The sequence below is a fragment of the Grampus griseus genome (assembly GCF_964374135.1).
Source record: "Grampus griseus genome assembly, chromosome: 14".
In the NCBI taxonomy this organism is placed as follows: Eukaryota; Metazoa; Chordata; class Mammalia; order Artiodactyla; family Delphinidae; genus Grampus; species Grampus griseus.
The window spans coordinates 78069617-78093098 of NC_139008.1; the positions used below are offsets into that span (position 1 = coordinate 78069617).

The following is a 23482-nucleotide window of genomic DNA, read 5'->3' on the forward strand; positions in this document are numbered from 1 at the left end:
TAAAAATGGCTTTTATTGAGACACTTTTAGGGCTTCTGCAACATTTCTACTTGGAAATCTTCTTTATTTCCAGTTCTTAGGTGGCTAAACTCTTCTCATATGCCAACAAGGCCCATTCACACCACCTCAGGAAGGAAGCATACTCATCTATCTTTGTTCAAATGTCCAACCTGGAACATCCCCCCACCCCGCCCCGCCCCACTATTTTGCACAAGTCTCACTAGCACTCCATGTAGGCCTCATAAGCCCAGGCTAAATTCTTCCTACCTTTTAATTAGGCAGTCTAATTTCAAAACAAATGTGAGATGGCTTAAATGCAGCTGGTATTACTGTCCTCAAGGGAAAGAGACCTTCTCAATGCCGGTTTTTCTGATTGGGTAATCTGTAGCCTCTTAACTTGGGGACATCCTGTCCTAAATGCTAGCTGGTGTCCACAGAATTTATAATCTGTATAATGGAGTTAAAGTAGCTCCGTGCCAGCCCCGAACACCCTAAAGGTTCTAGTCTATTTTTGTGCTTTCTCCTGTATTGTTTTTTGAGAGGCACGACTTTACATCTTAGGGGAACGTCGGTCAAACCTTTATTCCTGTGTAGCAAAAGCATTAACAAGATGAACCTTCTGGGAAGAGTCTCAGAAATCATGGAAACTAGCCACTTCAGAACTCTTTAGGCCAATGTCCCTGAGAGGTGACTGACCAGCCTCTGCATGGATTGGAGCATCCATCCCATCACTGTCCTAACTGCCAAAAACATCGGCCTAATTCTGCCTCTTTGTAACTTTCTGTTTAGTACGGGGTTGGCTCTTGGGAATCCATGCATAGTAGACGCATCATACCAGCTCCTTGTATCTTGACAGCCCTCCAAACGTGTGATCTCCAAAGCCTTTTTCATAACAGCAAGATGGTCCAGAGAGTTATAACAAAAGCAGAGAATAGCTGACTGTTTAGTACAATTGTTCCCATTATAAGGTGAAAACTAACATTTACTTCATTTAGACAAAAGAACACCAGGGCATTAAGATTCTGCTTGCAAATGAATGCTAACTTGTTTACATCCTTTTATCGATACATTTACATATATAAGCAGGCTCTGCTCCTTAACAAAAGGGGAACTGAAAAAACTCGAGGATGTTTATTTTAGCAAGTAAAAAGGGAAAAAGACAAAAACCAAACCAAAGAATTTGCAACAGGTGCCTTGAGAGAAAGCATTCTTTATGCCAACGGCAGCAAATCTTGGTCTTCCACAAGTTTCCTCAGTGGCTGTACCTCCATCTCTGATGAAAGAGAGCCATGGCATCAACTGGCACAAGACATAATGGACACACAGGACTGTAATGTGTAATAAAGCAAATATTTACATTAAGCACAATACAGCAATTTATTTAGATGCTTAAAATGAATACAAAGGGAAATAAAGATCACAAAATTATACATACTACAACAGTGTGTCATATATTAGATGGTATAAATGACTACACCAGGGTGGTGTTTAACTAAAGAGAAAACTAAATATCCAAAAGGCAGCAGTCATTGGTTTGCTGCTTCAACACAACACACTTTCATACAGATCTAAAAGGTGTCAAAATTAGTAGCTGCAAAGTCAATTCTTGCATGTGATTTTAGCTTAAAAGATTTCAGGAAACATCTGAAATACCAGTTTTTGTTTTTGTCAGCTGTAATGTCAAGGATATTCAGAACAAGAAAAATTCTATAATACAAGAGAGTCCAGATATATATCTTATGTGGCTGGCCTCTGTTGCGAGATTGTACAAGGTTATGTGCAAAAACTAAGTCTGTCCCGAAGTCCACACTAGCGTAGTTTCAGGCTTTTGCTAGGTCAACTAGATACAGCGCTTATTAACACAGCAAGGGCAACACTAAAAAAAGAAACAAATCTATGATGGGTACACAATAACAATATCAGAAGCATCACTTGAATAGGTCTAAAAGACTGTACAAATATACATTTCAACTATTCAGAATGAATACATGAAAAAAAAATCAATTTCCCCAAAGTCTACTATACACATTGGACTGGTAGCTTGTATGTTGGCCCTACACTACCGTTTGAATCAAGAGAACGCTTCTCAAGGACATCCAACCAAACATTTTACAGAGGGAAAGAAATGTTGAGAAGGCAGATAAAATAAACCTCTGCTTTTTCTCGTGTGCGTTCATGAGCCCCCAACTTACTGGTTTTTCACATTTAGTTACTGTGCCTGTCACAGCACGTTCTAAAGCAAGATCAGCCAATCATGTGTCATAGACTTAGAAATAACCACGTGGATCAGAGTGGCCACATGTCCCCACAGCCTGATGACCCAGCACTCAAAAGGCGGTACCAGTTAGAATACAGCTTTGCAGTCATACTGAAAGGAGCACAGAGTTCCAGGCTGCAGCATCTGTCACCAATGCCAGAGAAGCTGGCCCTTACGCCTGCTGGCTGCTCAGTTTAACTCCGGTCAAGCTGCCGTGCATGGGCTCGGCTACTCCATCAGTCATGTTGTCAAACTGCTCCCCGTCCTCACTGTCAATTGTGCTATTCTGCCACTCAATCTGTGGGCTGGATAAGCGCTCATCATTTTCAGTTGCATTCTTCCATTGTGACTGGTCCTTGGACCAAAACCCTTCAACTTTTCCATAGGAACTATTCTTCCATTTCAACTGCTCTCTGTCACCTTGCATGGTAGCCTTTTTTTTGGCAGCTGGCTTACTGCTCCTTGCATCTTCACTCTGGGAAGACTCATCGGACCAGGTTCCTGTTTTCATCTCGCATGTGTTGTCCTCGAAGTCTGACACCTGTTGGGAACCAGGGCCGCTCTCAGATGGAGAAGCAGCATCTTTCCACTCAACAACGTCATCTTGGTCCACCTCACTATCAGAGGCGTCATGCATTAGTTTGGTTGGTTCCTCAGTCAAATGAATAGTTTCATATTTTGAACCATCCTCCTCTTTTTGGTCTAGCTTCTCAGACTCTAAAGCATCCTCAGAAATTACCTTCTGTATGTGTTCCTCTGGGTTATCATTAGGGATTTTAGGCTCAACTTCAAAAACAGGGTCAAAAGGGCTATCACTTCCATTGGATTCTTCTTCCAAATTTTCAAAACTGTCTGAGGAACTGTCATCTTCCTTCCCAAGGTTGAGCTTTTTGTCAGCAGTTTTACTAGCATTGACTCTGGAATCCTTCTCATCATGATTTTCAAATAGCCACTCAGCATCAAAATCCATCTCATGCTTAACTTTGTTTAATTCTTTCATGTTGAAGCCCAGTAACACACCAGGCTTATACTTTTCACAGTCTCGGACACACTTCTTCCTCTTGTTACTAAAATGGGAAGCAATGTCACTCTTCCACAACCATAAACTGGCCGCCAGCTTCTCAATTTCTCTCCTGGTGGGATAGGGCTGCTTGTTGAAATATTTTGTTAGGAAGCTTTTCCTGGCTTCATAGGAATCATCTTCATGACCCTTGGGGTCCAAAGCTAAAACAACAGGTTCCTCAGGCTTCTCTTCAAAGAAGCTGGGCGAATCGCTGTCATCATCTAACTTTCGCTTTTTCAGCAAGGGAAATTCCATTTGCTCATAAGTGCGCTTCACAGGTGCCAGGCCTGGTGACTGGTTAAGCCGAGAGGGTGCATTTGTCTTATCTTGGCCATTCTGGGTCTTTCCAACACCCCTGCAGTGGACCAGATGCAGAGTGATAGTCGAGGCGGTCATGTTGCTGGTATACACGCCAAGGCAGTGGATGCATTTGTAGGTAAGCTTTTTCTCCACTGGGTGAACCGTCTGAATAACCTGGTGCCTCTCTCTTAAGTGATGTGCAAGTGCATCAGATATGGGTCCTTTTAGGATGGAAAAGCAAAGAGGGCAAAGGGTTTTCCCGACATCCTTTTTATAGGGCACTGCAGCTTGAGGTGAACTTTTAACAGGAACATCTGCCTTTTCCTGAACTTTTGGCTGAGGCTTTGGGGGGACTGGAGGGTTATTCTGGGCATGGTAAGCAACAGACTCAGCAGGGGCATCTCTCAGGTTGTACGTAGTTACAAGGAGATGGATGTTAGTGTGACTGCCCTGCTGCAATGTCAAATCAAAACTCAGAGTAGAGTCTGTTTTAGGTCCCATCTCTTCGTCAATGTGAACCATCCGCATGTGTGCTGCCATCTTTTCCACATCATTGAAAGTTGAACGGCAATATGGACAAGACAGACCATGAATTAACATGTGGTTGAGCAGAGTGTCTGTGGGCAAATAGCGATTACAGTAGAGGCATTTGCTAGTAAAATTGTGTATTTTCATAATGTAGTTGGCTACTGCTGGGACTTTCTCAGCTTTATGTTCTTTTTCGAAGTGCACACTATAGACATTTTCAGGAAAAAGCTCATTACAGATTGTACATATTTTCCACTTCTGAGTTGACGAAGTATTGGGTGGGGGAGGGCCAGTGGCAGCTGCAGCAGGTTTGGAACTGGACTGACCTAATACTCTGGATGCCTGTGACTGGGAGAGGGAAGGAGACTTTAACTGGCCCGATGAGAGAGACGAAGCATTTGGAGACTGCAGCGAGTATCTTGCTGGTGCCTGGGTCCTCTGCTCTGACCCAAGTCCGTAAGATCTTCCATTTCCACTTGGAAGTAACTGCTTCACAGACTGAGACTGTTGAGGGATGGAAACTGGTGCGTTGCCACCTAGACCCAGTCTCATTGACTGACCAACGCCATAGCCCTGGCCTACAGATTTGACTCCGTAGTTGTTCTGCTGTAGGTGAACATTGGACATCATGTTGACTCCTGTAGAATTTAAGTTAGGCTTTGGTATTGAGAGTCGATTCACCATCTGCTGTGATGGTAAAGACCGGACGTTTCCAGAAGCGAGGGAACCAATTCTTGATTGGAGTCCCATGCCCTTCTTGTCTTGAGGTTTGGGAGCAATCAGCATCAAGGGTTTGGATCGGGGAACCACCACATTTGTGTGCCCAATCATGGCAGTGACCTGATAGCCTATGCGTTCATGGTCTTCAATGACATGCTGTACCAAAGCTTCGTAGGACTTTGGCATGAAAAGGCATCGCTTGCAGTGAATACTACTTTCTTCCCGGGCATTTGTGCCTAAGGGGACTGCACCATTGAGTGATTTTTCTCCTGCCTTTGCTATGTAAGGTGCTGCCACATGCTGAAAATGTTCCCTGTAAATGTGCTTCCTAACTATTTCATAAAGAGGATCTCGGTAAGTGCACTTCTTACAGTAATAAACAGCTTGCTCTACACTGTCAGCCTGCTTAGGTTTAAGGCCATCGCTTTTGCTTTTATCTTTGAAAGTGCTGAGGCTGCTACTTGGTGCGCTGGCGTTTGGAGCATGAAATATTTTAATGTGTGTTTCCAAAGTCTTTTTGTCTGCATTGAAGGTACAGTAGGGGCAATTAAGGAGAATCCTATTTTCAAAGTCTTCACTATGGACATTCCGGAAATGACTTTTGTAGGCAGAGAAAAATTTTGAAGAAAATGGGCAAGCACTGCAGCAAAAAGGTTTTGTCCGATAGTCCTAAAGAAAAGACAAAAACTGGAATCAGAATGCCACTTCAGATAAGCAGTAACAGGTTTTAGGCTATTTTCCCCCAGACAGTCTTTTTTGTTTTTTTTTTTTTTGCGGTACGTGGGCCTCTGACCATTGTGGCCTCTCCTGCTGCAGAGCACAGGCTCCGGACATGCAGGCCCAGCGGCCATGGCTCACGGGCCCAGCCGCTCCACGGCATGTGGGATCCTCCCGGACCGGGGCACGAACCCGCGTCCCCTGCATCGGCAGGCAGACTCTCAACCACTGCACCACCAGGGAAGCCCCCCACCGACAGTCTTTAAGAGACATAATGCTATTTTTAGAACTGAAACTCTATAATGCACTGAGATTTGAGTATCATTTTTTCCTTTTGCAAAATGCAAAATAAATTTATAAAATATTCAAATGAGAAAGCTGTTTTAAACGAAACACTTGTTTTGGCATCACAGTGTAAATAAAAACTCCATTCAAAGTTCTTCCTCAGTGTTTTCAGAAAAGACCAGTCACATTTGCTCATTAGTTTTAGAGAAACCAAAGACAAACGGCTTCAAGATAAACATTTTAGTTAGAAAGGATAAGAATAAGCTAGGTGAAATCACTACAATTACTCTGTGAACTGGTAAGTTGCTGAAGGCTTCAGATTCACTATATAGTAAAACTCAGGGCCCAGAGTGCTGTAGTGCAATTAGGCATATGATATAAAGACACACCTTTGATCCTCCCCATCATGGAAAAATTTTCATAGAGAAAAAGGCTCATCTTCAAAAATCTCAAAACATTTCCCCCCTCTGATCAAAGTATAGTATTCAGTTTTCACTGAGATCAAAAAACTAATGATTTGAAAAGTCGGCTTTCTTCTACAAGCCATGCTGTTCCTTCTTAAGAGCAGCTTCAAAAGAAGTAATGAAGTGACAGCTGCTTTGATTCAAATTAAGAAATTAAATAAAAATTTCCTACGGACTGTGAGGAAAGCAAGGTGTTAAAAAGCCAATAAAAAAGTAAAGCATTGCAGAATATAGTGGTATCAAAGAGCAACTTACAGAACCATGCTCATTAACATCTGTGCAGTTGGTCCTTTGAAGATAGGTGAAACACAAGTTTGGTGAGAGGTGATCTTTTTTCCCCTAGAAACCTAAGAAACCTACCTTGTTTCAGATACCAATTCAAACCAAAATGAAATACTCTGGTTTTCCTTTAAGCTCAACCCTTTTTTAGTATTTGTAAAACTGAATTAACTAAGTGATGTGTCCCACTGGAAAGCTTTCATATTTTAAGACTGCTGGTTAATACCCTTTCTTGGGGTATTTCTAAGAAAGAAACATATGACTATATTATCAAATTTCTGAGGTGGATTTTAAAAGTACTGATTCCCTGCCAAGTATGTTCCAACAGATGAACAGATCAATAATCCAGAATTACTACAATCACTTGAAATAAACAGTGGTACAGTTTGAATTGATAATCACTTCTCCCTGTGGAAAAAAAATCACCTATAACTTCATTTTTGTTATATCATCACCTATTGATATTTGCCGGCATAGCTGGTGCCCTTGATTACCTAATACTGTTTTTAATTCCAATTTGTAAAAATTAAGCTGCACCACTCTGCCATCCTACAGAGCCATGTGTCCCATCCCCCATGTGCTGGCTTAGGCTACCCGGAGAGGTTGGGTGACAACACAGATGAGTAAGAAAACGTAAATGGAGGCAAGAGCCCTGTCTTCACTTCTCTAGAAAAAACAAGGATTGCAACACAGAAAAATGATGGATACCCTAGGTGAACAGAATGCTGGAGGGAACATTTTAGAATTAGAACCAAAAAACTTTTGACAGGGGTTAGGGGAGGAGAGGGGAATGCTGGTATATAGTGGGCTTCACAACTTTTAAGTAACAAACTTTCCTATTCTTCTTACACTTGAAGTTTCAGTACAATGACAAAAAAAAGACCAAAAGTTCTTCCTAATTTTCCCTACCTCTTAGGAATATATGAAACAATCAGTTTCAACACTTCCCACGTTAGGTTGTTGCCTACAACAATGCAGTACCATGAAAAATAGAACTGAATAGAACTGGGGAAGTCTCCTGTGCCACTTACCTGGTTTTTTGTAAGTGAAGGGTCCCACAGTCCTACATCCTCCCATGTAGTGTTTTTCAAATAAAAGTCATTAGGTTCAAACTGTTTAAAATCCTAGAAAACAGTGAAAGAAGTTTCAAAAACATTGTATCAACTCTAGCTCAACTTTACATATAAATCCTATCTCTAACTAGGGTTGGGGAGATGCATAGGAAAATCGACACCACCGAGAACTCAACTAGGATCTAGGATCGATAAAGCTCTAGGAAATACAAAAGGGCATATGGATGTTACACTGAACTTTTTATGTCAACTAATCATTCCCCTGATGGTCACCAGGTTTCCAAAGAAACCACTGGAAGTTCTAACTAAGTAAGTAAAAAATTCAGCCACATATTAATACCAAAGCACCCTTCGTAAGAGTACTATATAACTCATCAGTTGTAATATTAGAATGGAGTGTAAGAGAGCAACATTCACTTATAGTGCTACAGATGAGATATTCTGGTTCTGTGCAAGAAAAGTCTTTTGTGGGAGATGGGGGTGGGGTGGGATTGGACTGGAACGAAAACTCAGGATTTCTGAACCCCAAAAGGAGGAAAGCTATTCAAAGAAAGCAAGTAGTATTATGTTAAATTTACACTCTTGTGTAAAAATTTGATCCCCTCCACCCTGAGACAGGAACATAAAGAGTTTTATGGTAAAATTCCTCTTGTTCCTAAAAGGGTCACAGTTCAGTGTGGAAAATCAAGTACACATATATTCCAGAGTATGTAGTGGGCGCAATAATGGGAGGAACAAATCAAATGCAGGATAGAAAAGGTACCTTTAACATTTGCATTATTTATTCTTGTGAAGATTACCCCACTGCATGGGAAGTAAATGGACTGTTTCATCAGGCAGATCTACCTGAAACTGAGGGACTGAACTGCCACACCAGGGACGACATAACTAGAGAAATCCAATTTTGAGAAGCTTCAGTCTTCATGATATACCCCTAAAGTAGGATTAATAGGAACCAGGAAAAGAAAACCTGTTGCATGAAGGAAATTGCTTTTTTACTTTCAATTCCATCCAAACATTTACTGAGTGCCTATTACGTGCCCAGCACTGTGCTAAGTGCTGAGGATACAAAGATGGACAAGGTAGTTAAGGTCCCTGGCCAGCTGGAACTTAAAAGGCTAGTGGGGAAAATAGCTTTAAACATTTCTTTCCAATCAGAGGTTGTTGATCAACTAACCACAAGACCTGGAGTAATGAGATCTAGAAGAGGAGACCACTACACTGGCTATCCCACAGGGCTGTTAATAAAGCTCATAGAATAAAAAGGCTAGAAAAACAGTTTGTGAAGTCCAAACTGTTACCTAGGGGAAGATAATAGTCTACGATGGGTCAAAAGGGCCAACAAATGCTCAAATCCCAAGGAAAGAGACAACAAGCACCCAAACCACCACGCCTCAACAATCAGAAGGCCAATCAGAACATTCAGGCATATCAGAATGAGAACAGGCTCTGGAGTCTCACAGACAGACCCTGCCACATGCTCAGCTGTGAGGTGGACCTATTTCTTTACTGGTTCTTCATCTGTAAATTGGAGATAAGAATTCCTATATCCCCTAGGGGTTGTTTTAAGGATTTGAATTTAGAGACCACTTTAAAGCACCTAGTAAAAAATGACTGATGTGGTACGTCCTCAGTGGTAACTGCTTTTGCTCCAGGATGCAAAGATGAAAAAGCCCATTTTAGGGAGAAGGGAACAAGTTAGGCTACTTAAGAAAGCTCAGGCAAAGCTAACGCTGCAGTTAAAATACAGAATCACCCCAAAGAATTAACGATCCTGGCCACTGACACAAAGTAATGGATCAGAAGCTGAGTCATGTTAAAATTAAAAAAATGACATGCTACTTACTTCTATGTGTTCTTTACAGTATTCCAACCCAATGTCACTAAGTATTTTTTTCACAGTTTTCCGGGCTTTTCTTAAACTGCCAAGATTGTTGACAGGAAGTTGGAACATAGTTTCTATTGGAAAAAAAAATTTAAGTCAAGTCAAAACATGTACAACTTGTGATATTTACTAATTCCACTGATGGTAGGATCACAAACCCTGGCCCAGTCTGACAAAAAAGGTGAATAGATATCCTTATCCAGCATGTTCTGAATACTTAGAGCAGGCAGGCAAAATAAGTACTCTCTGATCTTTTCTATTTTTAACAGGACATTTTATATCACAGGTAACATGAATCTAATGTGGCACAATTCTGATTAGACTTTTAAAAAACTAGTTTGGTGATGAGCTTATTTAAAGTTGAGAATGAGGTTTATATACCAACCGATTACTTCAAAATCAAGTGTGAGTGCTTTTCTCCTTGTGATGCTGAACCTCTGAGAACAGAAAAATGTTCACCATTTCAGCATCATTACCACATAATTTTGAGTGCCAGGGGAAATAAGTTTCTGTTGTCTGGGAGCTACCCTTCGTATTGCTGTGGTAACCGTAAGTTTCTGCACACCACCCAAACGAAAGACAAGAATGGCTGTGTAACTTGCCCCCCAGCCAGCACCACACCTGGACAAAGGCACTCACTAATGCCACGGAATGAGTGCTGAGACGGGGAAAGCTGGGCACTCAGCACCAGAGCAAATAATAACTGTTACAGACTTTGGGGGGGTCCCTTTTGAAAAACGAAAAGCTTATGTGTGTATGAGGGAATTGAAAAATTATTTAAATGACCCAATACATTAAAGAAGAAATTTAGACCCACTTTCCCAAGTTCCTTAAAAACAAAGGTTAAGAAAATAAAATTAATAAAACTTGGGCAGCTGAGAATTTGTATGGCTTCCAATGTGACCATAAATGTTTCCTACAAAATAGTGTAAAAACTAATCATCGACTTAATAATCCAAATAAATTTTGCAAGATATAAAGTAGTTCTAAAAATCAAAAACAGGCAGAAACAAAAGCCAATGCATCTGGATTTAAAATTTAGTATTCAATACATGAAAATCTGGTTTTCTAATTAATCAAGGCTGTCACTCTATAATACCACTACCATCTGTAAACCACAATCATAAAGTCAACTAATACACATGTAATAAGATATCATGTTACCTCACTTATTATTCAAATCCAAACATCAATATTAACTATGAAAAATGGAAAAAAAAAAATGAAGCCTACCAAAATGTCCCAGCAACTTCTAGAAATTCTAAATCTCAATATGTTACCAGAACTTCGTATACCTGAGGCCAAAAGATGAATGCAGTTCACTGCAAAACACACCCTCAGGATGGAACTCCTAGTTATGAAGCATGACTATGGTATCCTCTGCACTCTGCCATCTAATAATCTGTGTATCATTTAGCTAACAGACTTAGAAGTCAGTTCTGATACAAATTAGTGTGCGTTCAAGGCCAAATCCATTATTCCTTGTGGAAATTTTATTCCTAAATTGTTCTGAACCATCTTTTGGATGGTTTAAAAAAAAATCAGTTGCTTAATAAACTGATTAAAAAGAAAAATCTAGGTTCGCACAAACTAGGTCATTTAGAGAGAACCACCTGATAGAAAAATGTTTCAGAAATACAAGAAAAGTGTTCCAGAAATACAGGAAGTGTTACAGGCTAATTCTGAAGAGACCAGGCATCAAAATGAATGTCCATAAACACCCAATTCTGAAAAGAGACATTTTGTTTCTCCATTCATTTTATCAACTCTCCACGGGTCAAAATCCAGTTCTTCTGGAACATCCCATGTGAATCCTGTTTCACTTCAGAGCACAGACGTACCCCAGAGGCAGCCCTTTCTGGCTTTCCCTGCCTCCTGGATAAGCACAGCAAAACACACACACACAGATTTGGAAATGCCGCCCCCCCCCCCCCCGCCCTACAGAAAACATCCTAGGGAGCCAAACTGCAGCTCAGGATAAAGGAAAACCCAGTTTCCTATGGAAAATACCAGGTGTTCTAAGTGCCCACCCACAGCTAACAAAGTTGTTTCAAGACCTCCAAGTGAAGCACCTCGCTGCTTCGTTGTACCCAATTTATCCACCTACGGTTCTGAAAAAGTAAGAATATGCTCTAAGGGAGCTTAGTTACAAAAAACTTATTTATAGACAGTGATATTTCAGCAATAGAATAAATCTTAAGTTTACTTATTTGAGTTGAATTAAACAGGTTTATAAATAAAAGTTACCTTGCTTATTGGAAAATGCTACAAAAAAGTTATTTGTTCTATGATTAGCTAGGAGGAATCCAAGTTAAAGTTTACATCAGGACTTCCCTGGCAGTCCAGTAGTTAAGAATCCACGTTTCTGCTGCAGGGGGGTGCGGGTTCGATCCCTCGTTGGGGAACTAAGATCCCGCATGCCGTGCAGTGCGGCCAAGAAAAAAAAAAGAGAGAAAAAGTTTACATTGAAAAATGTAGAATATTCTGAGTTAAGGTTATAACTGTCTTCATAAGCAGATTTCTGACATTTCTAATGACCTTGGGAATTCTATCATCTGCCCCTTTCCCCAGATGGAGGTACCCTCTGCGGAGGCCATTTCCAAGATTTTGTCCATCTGGAGCTAGAATAACACATTCATATGTGTTGGCATCCTCAAAAGCACTTAGAGATTCTTCTGGTTTTTCGCTTATTAAATAAAACACTTCTCTCAGTATATAAAGCAGGTATGTAGTATAGGAATATAATAAGCAAAGAAGGCTCCCTCCTACTCCCATCCTCCATTTCCTGTGTCTATTTCTTAAGCTTTTCTATGCCTGTAACAAGCCAAACGTTCCTTGTAAGAAAGTCTCCAACAAATTCTTACCAGTTAATGTTAGAATCATGGGTGATAAGAAAAAGAACTCAAGGGCCCTATGTTGTTGTTGTTGTTGTTGTTTTTCAGCCCATCACCTGCTGTTAAGAAACAACTTCAAATCAACAGCTGCCTTCAGGGTTCATTGATGTTATCTATCTGATTCTTGGGGCCCATACCTTTCTATTTACTCTGTTAACTGAGGGGTAAGGACAGAGTAAATAGGAAGTTGACTGCCTGAGATTAAGGGGCGTTCCTCACTTTTGAATAGGAAGAGATGAAAACAAATTCTTACAATCCTTACTCTTAGGGAGGAAGATGTCTTACAATAATGTCAAAAACTGTCTAGAGATGGGCATTGAAAGGAATGCAGAAGGGTGGGATTACTTTCCACATTTGTCCCCAGTGGCTAAACCTTTCTCTTGAGCCTCCCTGGCTATCAGGATGGCCATTTTGACGAGGTCAGCACCATTTCCCAATACCAAGGAGAGCTCCCTTCAGCCAAACCATAAATTTCTCAGCTCATGGCATAAAAAAGGGAAAAACATCCAAATTAATAGAACGAAACCACTGTTCATCAATCATTTTTGGAGCACCCTGCCCATTAATGTGCTAGAAACAGAAAGCTGAACAGGACACAGCTCTTCCCCTTCAACAGTCCATCGCTTCTGGGGTATACAGCAGGCACTGGGTCACTGGAGTAAAGATGCTTGCTTCTCCCTGCCCAACTTCCTCTTGGAGCCACTCCTGCCGCAGTGGAGGTGCTGTCAGTTAAGAGGCCCTTCCTCCACCGTGCATACGACACAGGTTAACCAATTAGTGTTCTATCTCTGCAGACACTGGTTAGTACAAACCTGGACATGTGCCCCAAACAGGGCGGACAGTGACGATGCGAAAAGCACAGAAAGGGAAACACTCCTGTTGATACTGCTTAAGGTCCTCAATCTAGCTGTGCCTGAAAGATAGCCCCCTTGAACCATCCCTCCCCCAAACTTTTCATGAACAAGAACAAAAACACATGATCAATTTTGCTTAAGTTTTGGTTCATGTTACTTGCAAACAAAAGTTCTGGTAGACCCACTGGGTAGTGGGACAGAGAAGAAGTGAAGTGAATAAGTAAGGGAAGATGGGGAATTTTATGCAAAATAATTATTCTTGTGAACTGGGACTAATAGGAAGAATAGGAATTTGTCAGGGAGATACAGTTATTCTGAAAGAGGCGTTGGCCCATCGTTTCATTAATCAAAAACACTGTATGGAAAGAGTAAAACATTTTGTAAATTCTAAAAGATTTTGGGGAAAGCTCAAACCCATTAATAATGGAGTTAACATCTGCGATTTATTAACTGAAGTTAAGTAACTTTTGGTTAAGCATATGATGAACTAGACTTAAATTATTTATTTTTGAGAATGATTTAAATTCACTGTTGAATAATTCAGCCACACTCCTTATCAATCTGCAAATTATACCCACACCTACTAATTAGGGCCAAAACATTAAAGTTTTACCAATAATCCCGGCCAAATTCCCACTCAGAAAGCAATTCCTTCCTCAGAAAGCAAGAGTCAGATGGCTGAAATGAAAATCTGAGATCTGTAGCCATGATGACTTAAAACCATATAAATTATAACAATACGTAAGACTGATCAAATACATGTACCTCTTTTCTCACCAAATACGAAAAGCAAAAGTACTCCTTTACACCAAGTACAAAGAGGGTAAATAAAGGCCAAGAGAACCTATCTCACGAGGAAATATCTACAAGCCAACTCTGTATAAGAGGACTGTACAAGGATGATGATACAACATCAATGACTGTGAACTTCATTTAGGCAAAGAGGTCATTAACTGAGAAACGTAATTATAATCATTTATGAAACCAGAGCTCTGCCAAAAGGCTTGGATCTAGTCAGGGGCTGTACTCAGGCTCATCTGGGTCAGGAAGATGGAGGGGAACCCAACAGATGAGAGGACTAGTTTAGCAGGCTTAAGGCAAGATTTGCAGGACCTAATGTACCAACAGTCAATGGGGCTTGTCTGTGTATCGCAGTTCCTCTGCAAAGCCACCATATCAAGGATGGCATCATTTAGTCCCTGTTTTTAGGGGCAGAAGTATTTATAACTGTGCCATCAGAAAGTAAAAACAAAACAACAAAAATAACCCCCATAAAACCCAATCTTAAACCTTTGACTAGGCACAGATAATCAAGCCAGGAGAAAAAAAAAAAGCCTCCAAATCAAACTTCTACAGATTATATTTTAAACGACTCCAAGTATGGATCTAGCGTGGCATTTTCCAGTATACAAATTCTTCATATTTTTACGTGCATTCTTGTATGTTTCAAGTTCCTAATAAGAACATATGGTGCTAATTTAACATGCCAGTAAATATGATGGTGTGTCCTAGTTTCCATCACCTGCAGGCATAACCCTGCTACTTTCTAATATTTGGGAACTGAAATTTGAACATATACCAGAATGACAACTACTGCATCAATTATACTGTGAATGCAAATCTAGAATTTTCATAGAAAAAAACATTTCTAACACTGTACTGAGAGCTAGACCAGGATAGATACTTCTTCCTGCTAAAACCTAAACACAAGTTACTTAGACTAAACCAGTGGTTTCCACCACCCCACCTGACCTTAAAAGGGGTGAAATCCTTGTTTTTAAAGAAATCTTAGTTGAAATATAAAAAAGATAAAAAGTGGAGGGAGGGGGTCAGGTTGATGGAAAGAGGAAGAAGGAAAAGTTCTCCGTTTCCAAGTATCTCCTTGAAATAGTTACTTGTCTAAACTAAGCTCATAATACAAATTTATGCCAAGGTGGCAGACTACTGAAATGTAGAATCTGGACCTAGCGGACAGTCAACCAAAGCATGACGTTTGATGGCTACAGCAGAATTCCAACAGTTCACTGAAAATCTCCCCTAAATTACAGTTTGATCAGAATATGGTTATAGGAAGCCCACAGTAAGCCTAAGGATTAGAACGTAGTTTATACTCTGTTGTTTTTTTAAACATTTCTACATTAAAGCTGTGAAGAAAGATACAGCCTCTCTGGAAATACCTTTTTGGTAGGGGGCGGGGGGGAATCAAAGGCTGGAAATGATGCCATTACTAGTGAAGAAAAAAGGCAGCAATATTTTCTAAGTTAATAAATTAGGAAGACTTTCAAACTATTACAATATAAACAATTTCATTTTTGGTACATCATCAACCCAAATTAATATGTAAGAAATTCAGATCCTAAATCCTTAAAACAATACTCCACTTAATGCTGGTGCACATATTTATATAATCCACACTGGGGTTTAAGAGTCAGATATTTGAAGTTTCTATAAATCACTGATCTAACTAAAAATATTAAGTTATGCTATTTTCTAAGAGACACAGGCATTTTAAGAAGATTCTCACGAAGAGAATCAAAGCATCAGTTACTTCATTGCTACCCATGATGGCACTTAAAAAAATCTGTGATATCTCTGTGGATTTTGAACCCATTAAGTTAAAAACTATTTAGGCAGAAGGAAAAAAATCATTCCCATATTTCTGCTGTTTTCTCCTCCTGCTACCCCCTCAACAACATATTTAATACCTGTCAATATCACTCACTGAGTAAAAAAAAAAGTGTGGTCACTGTAAAACACTTTGTTTTTATAACCAGCAAGTGTTTATCTTTCCTGACTATTCTGGGATCCAAAGTGGTGAACACAGACACCTTATTTGCTTTTCAGGATGTCACTAGCCCTACATTTAAATTAAACCAGATGTAAAAAGCTTTATGTAATATTTGTATTTGAAAAAAAATGAACCTTGTAAAGTCTTTCTAGAACCACCCTCCGATGAGTGAACACATCGAGACCCTAGAGCCTACATTCAGTCTGGAAGCAATCACCCTACTCAATCTTTTTCTAAAACACAGTCCTGAACAGAAGCAGCTTATCTTTCAATTTCCTATAAGGTTTGGCAAAAGACCTTCTGGATGCCACAGGCTCGGCTCTTCACATAAAGGCAGCTCGGTCTCCTCCTTTTCCTCTCTTCCTCAATCCCAAATACCACGAAACAAGGAACTGTCTGACTATCCAGGGGCAGAATGCTCTTCTGGATTAGCAGATAAAACTGTGCAGCATGACAGAGGTAAAAAAGCAAAGTTTTAGTCTTCCCTCTCTTCCATCTCACCAGAAAATGTTCAGTAGTGTTGAGGCTAAAAAAGGGAGTATTTGGAAAGCCGAGAAGGATTAGAAAGAGAAACTACTTTGCCAATGAAGACATACTTGCACCAAAAGCTAAATTTAAATAATGAACATCAATTATGTTGCTTAGGATAATCATATCAGAACACTGTTAATAAAGATAAGAAGCAGGCAGGGAATGTAACTAATTTTTCTTCTGTTCTTAACTACTAACTGCATTAATTTTTTACTATTCTTTCAGTTTGGTAATAAAAGAAACCCAATTAACTGAGTAAGTGTCAAATATAAAACTGCCTCCACTTCCGAAAAAAAAGGTTTTCTTCAAGTGTTTAACCAAATCAATTATTAAATTCCTTAAAATTAAGTTTTCGTAGGGTGGGAGGGAGGGAGAGGCAAGAGGGAAGAGATATGGGAACATATGTATCACTGATTCACTTTGTTATAAAGCAGAAACTAACATACCATTGTAAAGCAATATACTCCAATAAAGATGTAAAAGAAAAGAAAAAGAAAAAAGTTTTCGTAACTATTTCTTTGGTAGGTAGACTATATTTACGCAAGGCAAAATGAGTGTATTCATCTAAATACAGCATCCTGTACAAAAATGTTTTATCACAGTAATACTTTTGGCCACTTTCTATGAACAATGTGTGAATCCTTTCCACAAACAACCCTGCTCTAAGAGACTCTCTGCCTGATTACTTTGTGAGGGAAGCACAAACCCCACCAGGCATCTTGTCCCACACTGGACAGCTCTGTTCACAAGTTTACTCTTTACAATGCTCTGTAACCTGCCCACAACTCTCAGTTCAGCTACAGACGTCTAATTACATAGCCACCTAACAGCCTCTCAAGTTTTTAAGACACTTCCTCCTTCCCTCTCAAGACTTCCCCTTCTCCAAGTTAACCATGCTCAGTTCTTTTCACCATTCCTTCTGTTATCGCCTACGCCAGTCTCCAATGAACAGACTCCAGTTGGTCAATCTCTGTGGTGCCCTGAATAAACTGTTATTCCAGATGTGACATAATCAGGTCAAGTGGGACAACACTTCTCTAATTCTGGATATTATTTTTAAATTAATGCTCCTAAAAGGTGCATTTGTGTTGGTGGCAGCCACTTTACACATATAACTACAGTCAATCCTTTTTTTTTTTTTTGCATATGTGCTGCCTTTTTCAGCATTAGCTGGTTTAGCTGATGAGAGATATGCTATTCTGAATCCATGTCTGATTAGAAGAGAAATAACTATCAACAGTCTTTAAGTATCTTCTCAATTGAAGGGGCATGAACATTCTAATTCCAAAATGAAGAACAAAGTACACGCCTTAGGAGACAAGAGATTGAGATTCATATTCCAACTAAAATCAGTTATGAAAAAGCAGCACTTTGAATCACTGAAAAGAACCTAGGGTTTTGCCTAATCTAAACTCTTCTCATTTTACAGATTAGCAACTGAGGTGAAGCAACTGGCTTAAGGGTGATGAGCATGTCAATGACAGAGCTGGGTCTCAAGGTCATCTTCAGACCTAGAATGCAGTGTTCTTCCCATTATCCATGCAGATGAAGCTCTGATCTCTGACATTAATTAAAAGTAAACAACAGCATGTTATATACACACATCTGAAAGTGCCAGAACTTTAATACCCAAGGTTGAAATAACCATAAATAATTCAGCCAAACCAGCTCAAGTGGAGATACGGAGATTAAGAATGCACACACAGGAGGGCTTCCCTGGTGGCGCAGTGGTTGAGAGTCCGCCTGCCGATGCAGGGGACACGGGTTCGTGCCCCAGTCCGGGAAGTTTGCACATGCCGCGGAGCGGCTAGGCCCGTGAGCCATGCCACTGAGCCTGCGCGTCCGGAGCCTATGCTCCGCAACGGGAAAGGCCACAACAGTGAGAGGCCCGCATACCGCAAAAAAAAAAAAAAAAAGAATGCACACACAGGGCTTCCCTGGTGGCACAGTGATTGGGGGTCCGCCTGCCGATGCAGGGGACACGGGTTTGTGCCCCGGTCCGGGAGGATCCCGCATGCCATGGAGCGGCTGGGCCCGTGGGCCATGGCCGCTGAGCCTGCGCGTCCAGAGCCTGTGCTCTGCAGGGGGGGAGGCCACAGCAATGAGAGGCCCGCGTACCGGAAGAAAAAAAAAAAGAATACACACACATATCTCAGGTCAGATGGTCCCATCACATCCAAAGAAGTGAAACATGAACTCAGCTCTGAGACCACTTGCCCTAAAGCGCTTTTAACATCACCGTGGATGCCAACAGTCACTAGATGGTCACATCTGACGGATATCTTTCTATCCAAACTGTAATGGTAATATATATATATTTTTTTTTAATTAAAAAAAATTTTTTTAAAAAAATTTTTTTGCTACACCGTGCGGGTATGTGGAATCTTAGTTCCCCAACCAGGGATCAAACCCATGCCCCCTGTAGTAGAAGCAAGGAGTCTTAACCACTGGACGGCCGGGGAAGTCCCTGTAATGGTAATATCTTGCAAAATGAAAACCACAATTTTAGAATCCTTCAATAAAACAATACCTTTTCAAAAACCAGATATATCCTGTCTCTCCTATTGATAATGGACCAGTTATCCATTATCAATACTCAAAGCACAGTCTTCTGAAAATTGCTTGGGAAAAGCAGAGGCTTTCGTCATCTTTTTTCCTTTTCTAAAGGGCAGGGGTAGGCAGGAGACTAGTCGGCTCTCAACTAACTACCTCTTAGTCTCCTTTCCCCTGCCAAATTCCGTTCATTCTTGTTACAAAAGCAATTGAGAAATGAAAACATATGCCCACACAAAAGCTTGTACACGTATGTTCTCAGCAGTCTTCATAATATCCGAGAAGGAAAATCAACCCAAATCTCCATCAACTAATAAATGGTTAAGTAAAACATGGTATTGATACAATGGGATATGATTCAGCCATAAAAAGGAGTGAAATACCGATATATGCTCCAACATGATGAACCCTGAAAATATTATGCCAAGTGAAAAAAGTCAGTCACAAAAGGCTACTTATTGTATGATTCCGTTTATATGAAATATCTAGAATAGGCAAATCTCAGAGACAGAAAGGAGATTAAAGTTGCCTAGGGCTGGTGGAAATAGGCGGGGGGGGGGGGGGGGAATAGAGGGTGATTGCCAAGGGGTACTGGGTTCTTTGTGAAGAAAATATTCTAAAATTAATTGTGGTGATAGGTGCACAACCCTGAATATATTAGAAAACATTGAATTATACACTTTAAATGGGTGAATTGTATGGTATACGAAAGATATCTTAAGCTGTTAAAAAAAAAAAAGCAATTAGGCCTAGTATAAGATTACAAGATGTAGATAAGGCAAAGAACACAAATAATTTTACCCAAAGACAATAGTAAATACTGGGGTATACTTATCCTTCCAGATTTTATGCATGCATAATTTTTCTCAAACAACAAAAGGAATAGATGTATTTCAGTATTTACTCAAGCAGCAAGAAAACCAACGTTGCTTGAAAATTTTATAAATTCATTTTTAAGAACTATGCTTTCCAATACGGCAGATACTAGCCACAAATGGCTATTAGGCCCTTAAAATGTGGCTAGTCTGAACTGAATTGAGGTGCTTTAACCTTTTATTGTGCTACCCTCACCGCCATCCATCTCCACAACTCTTTTCATCTTGCAAAACTGAAACTTTATCTCCATTAAACAGTAACTCCCCATTTCTCCCCACCCATCTGCACCTGGCAACCACCACTCCGTTTTGCCTCTATGATTCTGACTACTCTAAGTACTTCACATAAGTGGAATCAAAGTATCTGTCCTTTTGTGACTACTTATTTTACCTAGCAATGCCTTCAAGGTTTATCCAGTTGGAGCATCATGTCAGATTTCCCTTCCTTGTATGGCTGAATAATATTCCATGCTATGTATGTATCACATTTATCCAGTCACCTGTTGGACACTTGTTCCGCCTTCAGCTATTGTGAATAATACTGCTATGACCATGGGTGTACAAGTATCTCTTCAAGACACTGCTGCTGGATCACATGGTAATTCTGTGGTTCTACCATTTACACTCCCAACAGTGTACAGTTCCAGTTTCTTCACACCCTCACCAACACTTTTTTTTTTAACAGTAACCATCTTAATGGGTGTGAGATATATTTTCATTGTAGTTTTAGTTAGCATTTCCCTAATGACTAGTGATGTTGAGCATCTTTTCATGTGCTTTTGGGCCATTTATACATCTTCTTTGCCCATCTGAGATATGCTTTTTTTTTTTCCATCTGAGATATGCTTTTAAGCATAAAATATACTTGGGATTTCCAAGACTTAGTATGATAAAAATGCAAAATATCTCATAAATACCCTTCCAAAAATAGACTACATGTTAAAATGACAATACTTTGGATATATTGGATTAAAAATTAAAATTAATTTTATTTTTAAAAACGTAGCTACTGAAAACATGGATAAACCTCAAAGATATTATGCTAAGCAAAATAAACCAGTCACAAAAAGACAAATATTACATGATTACACTCATACGAGATACTGAAAGTAGTGAAATTCATAGAGACAGAAAGTAGAAGGGTGGTTGCCAAGGGCTGGTGGGGAGGAGAGAATGGGGATTTACTGTTTAATGGGGAGAGTGTTTCTGTTCTGCAAGATGAAGAAAGTTCTGGAGATGGATAGTGGTAACTGCTGCACAACAATGTGAATATACTTAATGTCACAGAACTGTATACTTAAAAGTGGTTGGTTAACATGATAAATTAATTTTATGTTATGTATATTTTACCACAATTAAAAATAAAGTTAGAAAAAAAAGTGGCTACTAGAAAACATAAGACAAGAGTAGTGAATATGGAACCAGATAAGGCTGCTTGTAATTTTATCAGCAGGGCAATCTGGGTTCAAAATCAGAGACATTTATCACTGATGGGTCTCTTTGCCAAAACTATGAATATTAAGCATCTGTTAAGACTGTTTAAGATTCCTTTGAACAGGATGGATCCTCTAGAGCAAGTCCTGGATGTAACAGAACAACTTTGAAGGCCTTTACAAATTTCCAGACCATTTTGGACAATTTTAAACGAGTGACTCTATGGTAATATATCAACAGCCCCCAAACTGTTAAGCACTTAAAAAAAAAAAAAAAAAATCTTAGTAGAGAATTCACCTTCCTGGCAAATCTGCTCCACTCCAAGAGGCCAGAAACAGAGGAATATATCACTTTTGTCAACGTCAAAGGCCCAAATTCACTCTGCCTTAATTAATAGTTTAATCCAGCTAGAGTTACTTTAATGAATTCAATTATTTTTAATTTTGCAAAACTGAAATGATTCTAGAGCATGAAGCAGCAGTACAGAAATGATTTTCACAGAATTTCCATGTATTAAATTTTCAAATCACCTTAAGTTTCTTTCAAACAGTTACAGGATAGAACTGTAAAAGGGGAGAGGTCCCAGGAAAAATAAAACAGGAAGCCTTTTCAAAGGTAACAGAAAGAGGAAAAATTTAATTTTAGTCCTTTACGCAAGTTTTATTTTCTTTCATATTGGTGTGGCTCATTAATAACAAACCAAGAATCTAATGGGAAATAAAAAGCCTGGTTCACCACGTTATCAATCACCAAAATTACAATGACTCTGTGACTTAAAAGTTTTAATTTATTTTAAATGCTCATCACAGGTGATCTCAAGAGATTTAGTAAAATATGACCTGAAAGTATAATTCATACAACTGGTAAAGAGATATTTATGTCTTTAAATTAGAATCACTATGAATCATTTTTCGGCGCAGATTGTCCTTATCTCAACTGATAGGCTAAATAGAACTCTTAAAATATGCAGGAGGACAAGGATGCCATCTCACTATTCAAGGCAAAGAATGTCCATTACAAGGACCCTGACTGGTTTTTTTCCCCTGGTATATTCTCTAACACGTTCTTCATTGGCTGGCACATAGCAGGCACTCAGTAAGTGTAGAATGAATGAACAGTCCCTGCCTACAAAGGTCTTATAGAGATGACACCCCATAAATATATACAGGAAAAGATGCAATATGTCAGATGTGTCACAAACTAGATGCTCTGAGGCTTTGTAAGAGGGACAGTTCATTCTCAGCAGGGGCAGTCAGGAGAGGGCGGAAGTAGCTGTTGAGCTGCGGCCACTATGTTAGGTTGGAGAATCTGCACTCACTGCAAAAAAAAAAGTCTCACTGGCACACTTCCAGAGGTGGAAAAGCAAGGAGTTTTAGGAACTACTGCAGAGAGTCAGAATGGCTGCTGTGTCAAGCTTCTGAGTAGTAATAAATGACAAGGCTGGAAAGGCAGGATGGGGATAGAATGGAGGCCTTGAGTGTGAAGCTAGAGCCTGCTGCCATGTCTAGCAGGCACTGAGGAGATGCTGCAGTTACTGGAGTAGAGAAGTGATACAATTTTAATGGCGCTTTGAGAGAATTAATCTGGTTGTGTTTGGCAGGTCCCATTAAAAAAGGTCTGGAGTAAGTAGATTAAGTAGAAGAGTGGATACCAGACCTAGCCATTGTGACTATCACCTGAGGGAGCTCACACCCATTCCAGACCTACCTACTCAATCTGAAACATCTGCAAAATAGCCAGAACTTTAGGTATAAGGTAACAAGATACTGAAATGACAGCACAAGGACGGGGAGAAAAAGTTTAAGTATAAAGCCTATAGCCAACATCAAAATTTGTGTTTTCCAGTAGGACTACACTGGTTTCATGAACAAATATTTAGGTTACCTCTCAGCCACGTGTAAAGATTTTTTCCCTCATAACTTTAAACTTCTATAATAAGTAGGGTGACATAGTACAGTAAAGCTTTCCCCTGCTAGAAAAGA

At 39.8% G+C, this 23482-nt stretch overlaps 1 protein-coding gene across 2 annotated transcripts in view; it reads right to left on the reverse strand.

The window, feature by feature from the left end:
* Positions 1-1364: 1364 nt before the first annotated feature.
* ADNP (activity dependent neuroprotector homeobox) overlaps positions 1365-23482 on the reverse strand; it is a 30289-nt gene continuing 8171 nt past the window's right edge. For both annotated transcript variants that reach the window (XM_082669802.1, XM_082669801.1), the window contains exons 2-4: positions 9533-9645; positions 7645-7737; positions 1365-5537 (exon numbers count right to left, since the gene is read on the reverse strand). In XM_082669802.1, coding sequence (XP_082525928.1) covers positions 2430-5537; positions 7645-7737; positions 9533-9640 — 3309 coding nt within the window. In that variant the 5' untranslated portion in view covers positions 9641-9645 and the 3' untranslated portion in view covers positions 1365-2429. The remainder of the gene's footprint in view (positions 5538-7644; positions 7738-9532; positions 9646-23482) is intronic.